This window comes from Mesoplodon densirostris, chromosome 4 (assembly GCF_025265405.1).
Source record: "Mesoplodon densirostris isolate mMesDen1 chromosome 4, mMesDen1 primary haplotype, whole genome shotgun sequence".
In the NCBI taxonomy this organism is placed as follows: Eukaryota; Metazoa; Chordata; class Mammalia; order Artiodactyla; family Ziphiidae; genus Mesoplodon; species Mesoplodon densirostris.
Window position 1 is genome coordinate 69,165,899 of NC_082664.1, and position 13,582 is coordinate 69,179,480.

At 43.1% G+C, this 13,582-nt stretch overlaps 1 protein-coding gene across 3 annotated transcripts in view; it reads right to left on the minus strand.

Moving 5' to 3' along the window:
- AP4S1 (adaptor related protein complex 4 subunit sigma 1) overlaps window positions 1–13,582 on the minus strand; it is a 49,264-nt gene that overhangs the window by 4,654 nt on the left and 31,028 nt on the right. For 2 of the 3 annotated variants that reach the window (XM_060096354.1, XM_060096355.1), the window contains 3 exons: window positions 11,499–11,585; window positions 9,743–9,811; window positions 9,488–9,614 (listed from right to left, as the gene is read on the minus strand). In XM_060096354.1, the coding sequence (XP_059952337.1) occupies window positions 9,540–9,614; window positions 9,743–9,811; window positions 11,499–11,585 (231 nt within the window). In that variant the 3' untranslated portion in view covers window positions 9,488–9,539. Of the gene's footprint in view, window positions 1–6,379; window positions 6,392–9,487; window positions 9,615–9,742; window positions 9,812–11,498; window positions 11,586–13,582 lie in introns of those variants that run through there. The other variant, XM_060096356.1, reaches the window with a different exon arrangement.

A 13,582-nucleotide genomic window follows, 5' to 3' on the forward strand; every position in this document is an offset into this window, starting at 1 on the left:
TTGTCCATGGCCAAATTGGGACTGGAATATTAGGCGCTTGACTTAATCCTCTTCACCAGACCCAGAAGCCAGAACTTAGAAGCCAGGACAAGGTAGGAATGACAGCCAGGTATAAAGGAAGGCAGAGCTGGGAAGCACAGGTGACTGCATGAAAAAAATGCCCTGTAGAATCCCCCTGTTGTATTCACTAAGGGCAATGAAAGCCTAGTGCCCTTTTTTTTTTTTTTTTTTTTTTGGTGTCAAGGTTTTTTGTTTTAAGTATAGTTGATTTACAATGTTGTGTGAATTAGTGCTGTACAGCAAAGTGATTCAGTTATACACACACATATATACACATTCTGTTTTAAAATATTCTTTTCCATCCTGGTTTATCATAGGATACTGAATACAGTTCTCTGTGCTATACAGTAGGACCTTGTTGTTTAAAGCCTAGTGCCTTTAAAAATGTCGACCCATCCAGGGTGATTCTGAGGTAGAAGGAGATCTCATTTTAATCTATTTGAATCGATGCAGGCAGGGATCAAGCTGCTCTGAAGACTGCTCCATCTTTGGCAAGAATATGGTCAGTAATTCAGATGTCCCCTTGAACAACTAGCTCAGTGTTTTGAAATTCAGATTAGAATTTACTGCTGAATCATATCAACCACTGACATCCTCACAATGCAAGGACAAGGTCCTTCAGCAAGTCTGAATTTCCCAACATCCTGGAAACATGAATTGCTCAGTGAGGGCATTCGGTACTGTGGGCATGTGACTGCCTGTCTATCTGAGTATCTGGCTCAAACCCCTAATAATCATGCAACTTTCTGGCACTATAAAGGGAAACCACAGACCAAATCCAATGTGAGGCAAAAGCCTGAAAACTGATTTCCCCTTGGAATCATGTGACTCCTTTAAAATAAGAATCCAGCTGGTGTTCACACCTTGATTTGGTTTATGAGTTACTTGTGCACACTGGAAAAGCCAAGAGTAATGGCATTTGGGCTACAAGCCAGGTGAGCAGGGACCAGAAAATGCCCTATATGCCAAGTCCCATGGCAATAAGCAGAGGCATCATACTTGAGCCCTGACATTTGGAATAGGAGGAAGCAAGAAAGGCACAAGCTGTTGGTCTATTAAGGTGATGAGCTGAGAATGACTAGTTTAAGAGGGTCCAACCTTCAGGTTTTACTGAATTCAACTGACTTAAAGATCCTTGAGGAAACTTTGTTTACCTTCATGGGCACCCTAAGGTTGGAACTGATATGAACTAGAAAGAGCCTCTTAAAGAGCAGATTCGTAAAGCCCCACTTTCTCCCAACCCGGAAACCTAGAGCCTTTCTGAATTTCTATGTAATGTGGATTGGAGCTGAATAGCGTAGGACCCCAGTAATATTAGTGCCACTTGAAATCAATTTTTTTTTTTTTTTTTTTTTTTTTTTTTTTTTGCGGTACATGGGCCTCTCACTGTTGTGGCCTCTCCCGTTGCGGAGTACAGTCTCTGGACGCGCAGGCTCAGTAGTTGTGGCTCACAGGCCTAGTTGCTCCACGGCATGTGGGATCTTCCCAGACCAGGGCTTGAACCCGTGTCCCCTGCATTGGCAGGCAGATTCTCAACCACTGTGCCACCAGGGAAGCCCCAAGGAGTGTTTTTTTATTGTTGTTAAGTAGGTTTTCCTGAAAGATCCATTCATATTCTGAGAGCAACAAAGACATCCCAGTGTAATTTTTTTTTAAGTTTATATAGGCTTATGTAAAATTATACAAATATCAAAGTCAGCACTGGGGTCAATGAGCCTGTCATTCTCTTGTTTTCTTCCCCAGATTCTCTGTTGCTTCTCATAGCTTGCTGCCACTATTCCTGAGTAAAACAGAACCCAGAAGCATAGAACAGAAGGAGTAGGGGTAAGGCAGAGGGACCTGGTAGGGAGGGATAGGAGGAATAGTAGGGGATGAATATGGCACCTAAAGAACTCAGAAACACACTTAAAGGATATAGAGAGATGGCTAAGGCTAGGGAGGGCCAAAATGGCCTGGAAGGCAGAACTGTTTAATCTGGAACTTTCACATCCCTTTCCCAGGTGAATGGCTGACTCCTTTGGAGACTGTTCATAATTCTGAGACTCATCACTCATGACTTGACTAGAACTCTCATGCTGGAGAGAGCTGTGGCTCCCTTACTACCTCCTTGCCTGCCCTTCCCAAAGACTGGACCAGCTGCACACACTCCCTTGGGCCCAGGGGCCTGCTCTCTTCTCTTGCAGCCCTGCTTCAATGGACATATTTTCAAAAGGAAAAGAAGATGTTTAGAAATCTCTGACGTGAACGTCACTTTTGGAAAGCATGCTCTTATCAAGACACTCAGGTATTCGCTTCAAAATTTTTCATTATTTATGACTCCTCCAAGCGAAGACCAGGGTTTCTCTAAAACTTCTTCCCTAATTCAGGAAACACCAAGACAGCATGGTGCCAGGCACTTTATAAATGTTTTCTTAGAGACTAATTTGCTACAATCTACTCCAGATGATTATGAATTTTCAAAAAGTGTGTCAAATTTAATCTTAAATCACATTTGTAGCCCTAGAATCAAAGGCTCTGCAAACCCAGAGACCAAGTACCAGTTCTGTGCCAAAAGTAGCTCTGTGGTTTGGGACAATCAATCCATAGAGCTACCCTGGGACAGAACTGGTATCCGTCTCTGAGCCTTAGCCTCTTTGTCTAAAAAGTGAGATTTTAACTTGATGATTGTGTAGTTTTCTTCCAACTCCAAAGCAGTCAAACCCTATGACTCGCAAAAGTAACCTTCAGGGAGAGGAAGGCTAGTTTACTCCTTTCTGATATGATCAAGCTATTCCTGATGTAGTCACATGCTCCACCATACCTCAAAAGAAATCCTTTTGTAATAACAATTATTTTAACTTTCTGAGAGACCACCGAGAAAATTTCAGTTCCTTTAGAAGCTGCCACTTCAGTGTTGGATGGTTTCCCCAGAGAATTTCTTTGGTCTTCTTGCCAGTATTTCCATAGCCCCTAATTGAACAAGTTACTTTTGTGATTTCTCATTAAGTCAGGCTGAAATTATCTCCCATTTGGAGAAGCCCTGTTCTGGTTTCTGGACCTCTAAAGGTGTTTGGGATTTTAGGAAAGTAATGAAGGAACGACAGATAGATGTCCCCTTACTGGGCCTGGGGGCCTGATCAGGGCCTGACTGCAATCTTAGCGGTGCTCTTACTGCTGGCTGGGTGCTTTTAGTCCTCCAGGGCACACCCTGGTAGATAACTAGCTGAGTCATAGAGAGTGCAAGAGGATGGAGGCCCTTCCTACTCGCCCACCCTCAGCTGCAGTAAAGTGAGCATGTTTCACATCACGCATATGAGCTTTTAGGCTCTAGAATTAATTGCTCGAGCTTTTGGACTTTAAGGACTTACAAAGTAAAAACATGAGTGTTCTAAAGATTTTTTTAAAGATGTTTTTGAATGAAGAAAACATTCTGGATTCTAGAGCTATCCTATATTTGTTGGGGAGGGGGCACAAGAATATAAATAGGAACCCCAGCTTGTTCCTGGCTTTTCCTCCCATGCATGCATGTGGAATACCCCCCTTACCATCCCAGCCTCTCTATCATTCCTGCCTCCAGTCCTGGGGTGGTAGAGAGACCTGCATAGGCCCTAGCAGCAGGCACTGGGATGACCAGGTACCCGCTAAATTCTGGGGACCCAGGTGCTGGAGGGTGGTCAAGGAGTGGATGGGGGGCCCTGCCGGCTCTGGGTAAGCATCCTTACCCCATGGAGAGGGGTGCTGCTGAAGGAGAGCTAGAGTAGGGTCCTCTAAAGCACAGGGCCCAGGAAGGGGACCCTGGTTGTCTGGGTCTGAAGGCAGTACTGCTGCATTCCATTCTAGCCAAAATTAACCAAGTCTTTAAGCCTCTTTAAGGCCACCAAATACCAAAAGGGGTGTCAAGGGTTTTCGTACCTTCACACACATTAGGTGTGCACTGAACTGGGGAGGAATTGGACTTCTACACAGTACTGTTCATGGGTGCCATCCTCTGACTATTTAGCAGAAGGGGATCAGATTGCTCCTTTGAATTATGAATTGTCTGGAGAATTCAGCAAACTTGGGGCTCCGGAGCTGAGCCCATATTGAGAAGTTCATCGGTTGATTCCTGAAAACTATCTTAATTCGTGGAATTTGAAGTCTTAAAGAAGTCTACCAAAGTATGAGGAAGGGCAAACTTTCCTGACAGAAGTCCTCAGGCAACATTTCAGCCCCGCAGGTGGAGTGGAATGTAAAGAGGGTATCAGAGCTGCTTTAGCGCACGTGAATGGTTTAGGTCCTGATGTGCTTAGTCCCCGGGGTACAGGCCGCCCCACTTGAGACTACTCTGCAACAGAGTTTCCACTTAGTAGAAGGGTTTTCAACAAACCAGAACTTCTGTCCTGATTTCCTGAGCTTATGTCGTTTCTTTTTAATAACCCATCTGCCTTGCTCTGTGATGTTAGTCTTCTTAGAAGTAGAACAAGCCCATACTAGGGAAAAATGTAAACAATGCATTTAATTTCCCAATGTCTAACGCTACAGGCTCTGGAAAACTGCTCCCTTCTTAAAAGGCTTCAGGGCATAAAGTCTCTGGAGAAAGACTGCGAGTAAAGGGCTTCTTGGGAGTTCCATAAGGTTTCGACTCCCACCTTCCTGTTGCTGCAACAAGACTGAGGCTTAAATCGTGTCTGTTCCAAGCAGACGGACGTGGAAGGCTTCCTTAATCTGAGCAAACACAAAGGTTACGTGCTCTGAGTGTTGGGAGAAACGGTTCCAAGTTACAATTATATCAGCTGCTGGTTCAACCTTTCAAGGCCTAAGGAAGCTTCCCTGGCACAATGTTAGCTGCTCTCTACTTTTAATAAACACCTAGTCAATATATAAGACACATCAACACACTGAGTCCAACTATAATACACATCCTACTATATCTGATTCACTTTACTTCTCTGAATATATAGACTTACAAGACTTTCCCATCCTGTTCTAGGTGTAAGATAGCTCAGTTACCTAGTCATGGCAACATCAAACATTAAGGTTGAGAGGGTATTAAGGCTCTTCTAGTTTAATTCTATCATTCTGAGATGAGGGGGTTATGTGTCTTGTCTGATACACACAGACAGTTGGTAGCAGCACTGAAAGCAAAAGTTGGGTATCTATATTCCCAGTAAAGTGTCTATTAGCTTTTGCTGTCTTCCTGATGACTTCTTAAATCAAAACTCATTTTTCTTATTACCCTGTACAAGGAGGAAGAGATTTATTTTGAATTCCTTTAAAGAACTTAGTTAAAATGGAATGTGACATGCTGAATAAAAATACACCCTAATATATACAGCCTGGTCTTGGGTCTCCTAGGTCAAAAGGACCACAGATTTAGGTCACTCACCACTAGAGGGCACTCAGATTTCCCCAACTGATTTAAAGAGGCTTCAAATACAGCCTGCAAATCAAGTTTATCAACATGACATTTTCTATCAATAGTAAAAGGTAAATGGCCACTTCCCCAGAATATTCTGGCATACTGTTTCTGGGCATAGGTATCTAATGTGTATGTGTGTATGTATGTGTGTGTGTGTATGTGCGTGTGTGTGTATACACACACATAAACATGTTATAATTAATATATATTTGTTATAATTAATGTTACTATTTCAGATTCAAGCCTGATGTTTTCTCAGAGGACACCTATTTATTGCATTCAAGTGGTAAGCAGATTTCTGAAGTAAAAATTAACTTAAAATACAACTTGCCTCCAGAGCACTCACACAAAGCCCAGTGGGCTCCTGCCAAAATCCGCAGGCCTGCAATATTCTAAGTAAATCATGATTGTTCTTGGGGCCCTTGGATACTTTGATTTAAAAAGGAGAAGAGAAGAAAAGGAGAGCTTCCTCTGCTATAAAAGGAGATGAATACAAGCCAGGCAATTTCTTTAACTTTCCAGTTTATCATCCCTGAAGCCCTTCTTCTGATCATGTGGGGAATTTCTGGAGATTTATACCTAGAGCTATGGAAATCCATTCTCTCTAGGAGGCCCAAGCCCTTTCTGGCTGTGTTATTTGAATTCTGCAAAAGTCTATTCCATATGCAAAAGTTAAGTTAATATATAAGAGTGATTATTAACTACCACCATAGCATTGCCCTGTCTGAAAAATACAAGAATCGTCTTTGTGAAGAAGGGTGGAGGGTTTTTGCAAAGCACCTGTACCTCTGGCTGTCTTGTCAGAGCTGTTGATGATTAGCCTTCTGAATTCTGGATTCTGCTGAATTGGTTTCCTGCCCCATGGCACTTACCTGATCAAGACTAGCCTGTTCTTTGCCAAGTACTATGGAAAACTTGGTTCACGGCACTGAAAAAGGATACATCTAATTCACTCTGGAAAAGAGAAAAGAGTCCAAGGATGAGAAGGAGACACTGGGACACAATGCACTTAGCAGAGACAGCGGCTGCTCTGGTTGCCAGCCTGGAAGCAGGTGGGAGAGGCTGCTCGGTAGACAGAAGCCTGAGTGTGGGAAGGCCCTGAGTTTGGGACAGTGATTTAAAAAAAAGAAATAGGGCCTCCCTGGTGGCGCAGTGGTTGAGAGTCCGCCTGCCGATGCAGGGGATACGGGTTCGTGCCCCGGTCTGGGAGGATCCCATATGCCGCGGAGCGGCTGGGCCCGTGAGCCATGGCCGCTGAGCCTGCGCGTCCGGAGCCTGTGCTCCGCAATGGGAGGGGCCACAACGGTGAGAGGCCCGCGTACCGCAAAAAAAAAATAAAAAATAAAATAAAAAATAAAAAAATAAAAATAAAAAAAAGAAATAGGCTGCAGTTTAGAGGATTTTTATAGGCTAGAACAATTCACCTTTAGAGTGTAGAGGGAATAAACTAATTCAACCTTTACAGATAATAGGTAATTTGATAGGTATATACAAAATCGTAACAATGTGCACACAGTTTGAATCCATCAGTTTTACTTCTAGAAGTCTCTCCTAAGGGAACAATTAAATAATGGCACAATGATGTGTGACAGCATATTCAGGGTAATGTTATTTATAGTAGCAAACTGCTGAAAACAAGCTAAGTGTCTATCAAGGGGGGACTACTTAAATAAATTATAGCAAATCCACAAATGATGACATAGGTACATAAGTCCCGACATACTGTTAAATAAAAAAGCTAGTCTGGGGCTTCCCTGGTGGTGCAGTGGATAAGAATCTGCCTGCCAATGCAGGGGACATAGGTTCGATCCCTGGTCCGGGAAGATCCCACATGCTGCGGAGCAACTAAGCCCGTGCGCCACAACTACTGAGCCTGCGCTCTAGAGCCCGCGAGCCACGGCTACTGAAGCCCACGCACCTAGAGCCCATGCTCCGCAACAAGAGAAGCCACTGCAATGAGAAGCCCACGCACCGCAACGAAGAGTAGCCCCTGCTCATCGCAGCTAGAGAAAGCCCGTGCATAGCAACGAAGACCCAACACAGCCAAAAATAAATAAATAAATAAAAATAAAAAATAAAAAAGCTAGTCATAAAATGGTATATACAGCATTATCCCCTGTATATATGTAGATAGATATAGATATAGTTAGATACAGACAGATACACAAAGCCTAAAAGGCAATGTACCTAACAGTATGTATCAATAAACGGCATGCTCACTGATGATCTGCCCTTTAAATTTTAAAAATTTTTTTAATGAACAAATTTATGTCCTGAAAAAGTCATAGATGGAGAAAAGATGAAACAGCTACATTCATCTCTGAAAGGACTTAAGGTTTGTCAGGTGCAGCACTGACAACTCCGATCCCACTTCCTCAACAGCAACAGCCCTCAACTCTTGCAAAACTGCCTCTTTTGAAGCTAACTGGGCTAGCTTTCTGTTTTGAAATGTGATGTGAAGATGCTTCTTTCAGCCCAGACAGCATGAGATTGATCTCCAAATTTAAGATTTGGAAACTCTAAGATTAAAAATAGCCCCAGAAAAACTGTTTAAAACTCACAAACCTAAAAATAAATCTTAGATGACAAGACATTCTCCATGAGTGGGACAGATTCTATTTTCTTTCCCAGTGTTCTCTTCTCTCTCCTCTTTTTCTTCTTTTTGCTACTGTCATCCTAAACCGGGTCATCCCTTAGTACTCGCCAAGTCCTGTATAATCACCTGGCTTTAATTAAATTCTAATCTTTACTTCTGTGGTTTATGTGGTCACTGACTCTCTCCCTAGAATAACAGCTAAAATTCAGCAACCTGCTATTTATTCTTAGTTACCGAATATAATAATTTTAAAAACCTTAGCAATGATAGTGCCTGTACCCATGCTTTATTCTCCTAGGTTTAAAACATTGCTATTTGGGGAAATTATATTCTTCTTGATAGGTGTTCCCTTAAAGTGACTAACCATGGCCAGCTCTGAATCACAGACCCTGACTTGCAACCAGTCTGTCTAAGAAAGTGGTCATCAGGAGATAAGCTGGAACTACAGCTATGCTGTCTGTATGGTAACCACCTGCCTCACATGGTGATATAAATAAATTAAAATTAGATAAAATTATAAGTTCAATTCCTTATTTACACTAATCACATTTCAAGTATTCAAGAGGTACATGTGGCTTAGCACCTATCACATTGGATGGCACAGATAGAAAACATTTCTATCACTGCAAAAAGTTCTATTGGACAGAAAGTGCTGGTCTATAGTGCTCTCCCCAAGCAATCAATAAGAAGATGGATTTTTTTTTTTTTTTTTTTTTTTTTTTTTTTGCGTTACGCAGGCCTCTCACTGTTGTGGCCTCTCCCATTGCAGAGCACAGGCTCCGGACGCACAGGCTCTGGACGCGCAGGCTCAGCGGCCATGGCTCACGGGCCTAGCCGCTCCACGACATGTGGGATCTTCCCGGACTGGGGCACAAACCCGTGTCCCCTGCATTGGCAGGCGGACTCTCAACCACTGTACCACCAGGGAAGCCCTAAAAACTATACACTTTAAATGGGTGAACTGTATGTTATTAAATTACATTTCAGTACAACTGTTAAAATAAAGGACTGCTGGAAAGGAACTCATGTATTCCTTAAGGGAACTTGGTTTTGATCTTCAAAGCAAGGGTTCGGATGGAAATGATTCTTAAACTAAAAGGGTCCTGGTGTCCTAGGAGGGGAAGCAGGAGAAAGAAGAAAAGAGAGAGGAAGTTTGATAGCAAAATATCTTAATTGAGAGAAAGACACAAGAGGTTCTTAGTCTTATAGAACTGGTTCTTTATAAAGATCTAAGACACGTAGGTTTCTAACACGTTGGATGAGCCAGAAGGAAAGGTAATGAAAATTTGGCATCATTTGATTTTTAACTTTTACACATTAAAGCTCTATATTAACACATATTTTTTTATATATAAATTTATTTATTTTTGGCTGTGTTGGGTCTTTGTTGCTGCGTGTGGATTTTGTCCAGTTGTGGTGAGCAAGGGCTACTCTTCGTTGCGGTGTGGGGCTTCTCATTGCGGTGGCTTCTCTTGCTGCGGAGCACGGGCTCTAGGTGTGTGGGCTTCAGTAGTTGTGGCGCACGGGCTTTGCTCTGCAGCATGTGGGATCTTCCTGGCCCAGAGCTCGAACCCGTGTCCCCTGCATTGGCAGGTGGATTCTTAACCACTGCGCCACCAGGGAAGCCCATTGACACATATTTTTGACATAGACCCATTTCTGGGAAATTGAGCTAAGGACGAAAACCATTTTTTAGTCATTACACTTACCACTCGGCTGAAGTAGTCGTCTAAAACTTCCACAAAGTTATGGATGAATTCATAAATTGCCATCTCATTCTGAAATAAAAAAGGAAGGGTGCAGTTAGTTTTATTTTATTTATTTATTTATTTTTAAATTTATTTATTTACTTATTTTTTGGCACGTTGGGTCTTTGTTGCTGTGCACGGGCTTTCTCTAGTTGCGGCGAACAGGGGCTACTCTTCATTGTGGTGCGCAGGCTTCTTATTGTGGTGGCTTCTCTTGTTGCAGAGCACGGGCTCTAGGTGCATGGGCTTCAGTAGTTGTGGCATGCGGGCTCAGTAGTTGTGGCTCACGGGCTCTAAAGTGCAGGCTCAGTAGTTGTGGCACTAGGGCTTAGTTGCTCCGTGGCACATGGGATCTTCCCGAACTAGGGCTCGAACCCGTGTCCCCTGTATTGGCAAGTGGATTCTTAACCACTGCGCCACCAGGGAATTCCCGGGTGCAGTTAGTTTTAATATGACCTATTGAGGAAATCAGACATGGAGCTGCCCAGTCAGCAACCAGGTTTTAGAGCATTTGATAAACAGATAATGTGAGCAAAGCAGCTTCCTGTTGACAAATATTCAGAATAATTCTAGGACTTATTTGTTTAAAAGCAGCTTATCAATAGGGGACATGTACAAAACTTTAACCTCTAAGATTTTTTGAAAAGTCCGTAATGAATCTAGCTGAATTGAAACCAGATTGTGTCTGGTGATTATATAGAGTTTTGAGGTCTACTCCTGACTTCATCACCAACTGGATGAAGCCAGGTTTTTTTTTTTTGGTTTTTTTTCCCCCGGGGTCTTCATGTCATCACTTTTCCATCTGTGAAGATGGGGAAACCATCTCAAAGTTTGGTTCATGGATAAAAAAAACAATCAACTGAGATTTCAAAGTATTTTAGATCTTAAATACCCTTTCAGGGATTCCATGGCCAAAGGTGCTATTGATCTGGGACTGACCATTTCTGAAAAGGTGAACTATATCTGATGAGATGTAATTATAACACAACCATATTTACAGTTTGTTCTGCCTTCTGAAATGTCAGCCTATGTTTAATGCCACAGTTGTTTGGCCTCTACCCTTGGCTAAGCTACCCCACTGTGCCACACAGAATGAGGGCAGGAAACTGGTATTGCTTAGGGTCGAGGAAGGCATTCTGTGGTTTTGTGCTTCTCCACAAATTGCTCATCTAATCCAAAAAAAAATCCTAAGTTTATCTCTTCCACACAGTTTCCCCAGCCTTGATAAAAACCAATATCCTTCAAGAGTCAAGCTAATTGTTATGGAGGTAAGTAGGGAAGAAAATGTCAATTTAAGGAGGAATAAAAATCAGACTGTTGGGCTTCCCTGGTGGCATAGTGATTGAGAATCCGCCTGCTGATGCAGGGGACACGGGTTTGAGCTCTCGTCTGGGAAGATCCCACATGCCATGGAGCAACTAGGTCTGTGAGCCACAACTACTGAGCCTGCACTCTAAGGCCTGCGAGCCACAACTACTGAGCCCACGTGCCACAACTACTGAAGCCCACGTGCCTAGAGCCCATGCCCCACAACAAGAGGAGCCACTGCAATGAGAAGCCCACGCACCACAACAAAGAGTAGCGCCCGCTCACTGCAACTAGAGAAAAGCCAGCACGTGTCAGTGAAGACCCAATGCAGCCAAAATTAAATAAAATTTTTTAAATCACTGTTATTCCTAATTTCTTGTATTTTCCATAAGCTCTTCTATTATCTTACCTCAGTGTCATTAACTCCGACCACAATGAAGAGAGCTGCATACTGCCGATATATCAGCTTAAAATCCTTATATTCAATGAAAGAGCACTAGACAAAACATAATTAGACATTAATTCCTATGGTTGACAGGGATTTCTTCAAAATGGCATGCATAATTTCTAGGTTCTGATTTGAGTATCTGTTAACACATTCCTAGAAATATTCAACATTAAGATGTGACACAGTCTTTGCTGGCCGCCTCCTCACAGTACTCAGGGGAATGCTTGGAAGCATCTCTAGTGGGAGGTGGAGAAGTGGTCTTGGAAAAATGTCTGAGTGTTCACATGGGTTCCCACCTGTACGTCTTCTTACTCCTTTGCTTGGCTCTGTGTGGCACTCAGCCAGCAAAGAAAAGGCTACTAAATAATCAGCATTTTAGACTGCCTCCAAAAGTGAAAATAAGCCAACATGATGAAGATTTTCTTCTTTCCATCTCCCCTGGGCTCTTTTGGAAGCAATTAGAGATTCTGTTTGTACTATCTGATAGTCATTCAAGAGCCAAATATACAGAGCATACACACATGCAAAAAAAGAAAAATCTTGATTTCTTTTTGAGAAGAATCAATGTAGGCTCTTTTTATAAATTATTTAAAGATGGCTTTTGTGTGGCAGATACTAGACAAAAATCTCCCATTGTAAATATTGCTGTATAGGAATTAATAACTAGCTTACCACTACTGACTGGTGGAGGAAACAACTCCCTTCCCATTCATCTCTCTCCTAAAGCCATTGTACAAAGGGGGAGAGGAAGGCACTGGGTGGACAGGAATTGGACAGCAGGCTGAAGGTACAGTGTTGCCCTTCCTTTGGATTTTTGGGTGTGCTTGTCCAAATGTGATTGAGCAAGAACGGTATGACTTTTTGCACTGGGATATGTTGCTCTATGGTGCTCAGATGTACCTGGGAATGAAACTGCAAGTTTTTTTGTTTTGTTTTGGTTTGGTGTGGTTTTTTTTGGCCATGCTACACAGCTTGTGGGATCTTAGCTCCCTAACCAGGGATCGAACCCGCATCCCTGGCAGTGAAAGCACAGAGTCCTAACCACTGGACCGTCAAGGAATTTCCGAAGCTGCAAGTTTGTTTTTTTTTTGCGGTACACGGGCCTCTCACTGTGGTGGCCTCTCCCGTTGCGGAGCACAGGCTCTGGACGCGCAGGCTCAGCGGCCATGGCTCACGGGCCCAGCCATTCCGCAGCATGTGGGATCTTCCCGGACCGGGGCACGAACCCGCGTCCCCTGCATCGGCAGGCAGACTCTCAACCACTGCGCCACCAGGGAAGCCCCGAAGCTGCAAGTTTTGATTATGGCATTTCTTCCACGGGAAAGCCATTCAATGATCTATATAATGGAGGCATTTGAGGCTTTTATTTGACATTAGGATAAAAGTATTAAGTCCAGGACCATTCTGCAGCTTTTGGTAGAGCCAGTATTATTTCTGTTCAGTCAGATCTTTCAAGGAAACACAATCTATTTGAAGGAACTGAGGAACATTTTTCAAAGCCTCTCAGGAGTTTCTGACATTCAAAAAAAAAGTATCCAAGCACCTTTGTGGATAAAATAAAAATGGGGCCTCCCTGGTGGCGCAGGGGCCTCCCTGGTGGCGCAGTGGTTGAGAGTCCGCCTGCCGATGCAGGGGACACGGGTTCGTGCCCCGATCCCGGAGGATCCCACATGCCGCGGAGAGGCTGGGCCCGCGAGCCATGGCCGCGGAGCCTGTGTGTCCGGAGCCTGTGCTCCGCAACGGGAGAGGCCACAGCAGTGAGAGGCCCGCGTACAGCCAAAAAAAAAATAAATAAATAAAAAAAATAAAAATGAAGCTGAGATTGTGTTACTTTGGTACCTGATTATGCTAAAAGCCCAGTGGGTTCCCTTTAAAATCTAAGATAATTTAGAATGCTTCAAAAATATCTAATGGTATGTTCATTTCAAAGCATATATTTCAGAGGGTAACCTATCAGTGAAAACTATGAAACTGCAGAGTGCCTACATTCTGTAGAAAGATTCAAACAGAAATGCTTCTGCAGTTTGTTTACCTTTACGTAAAGT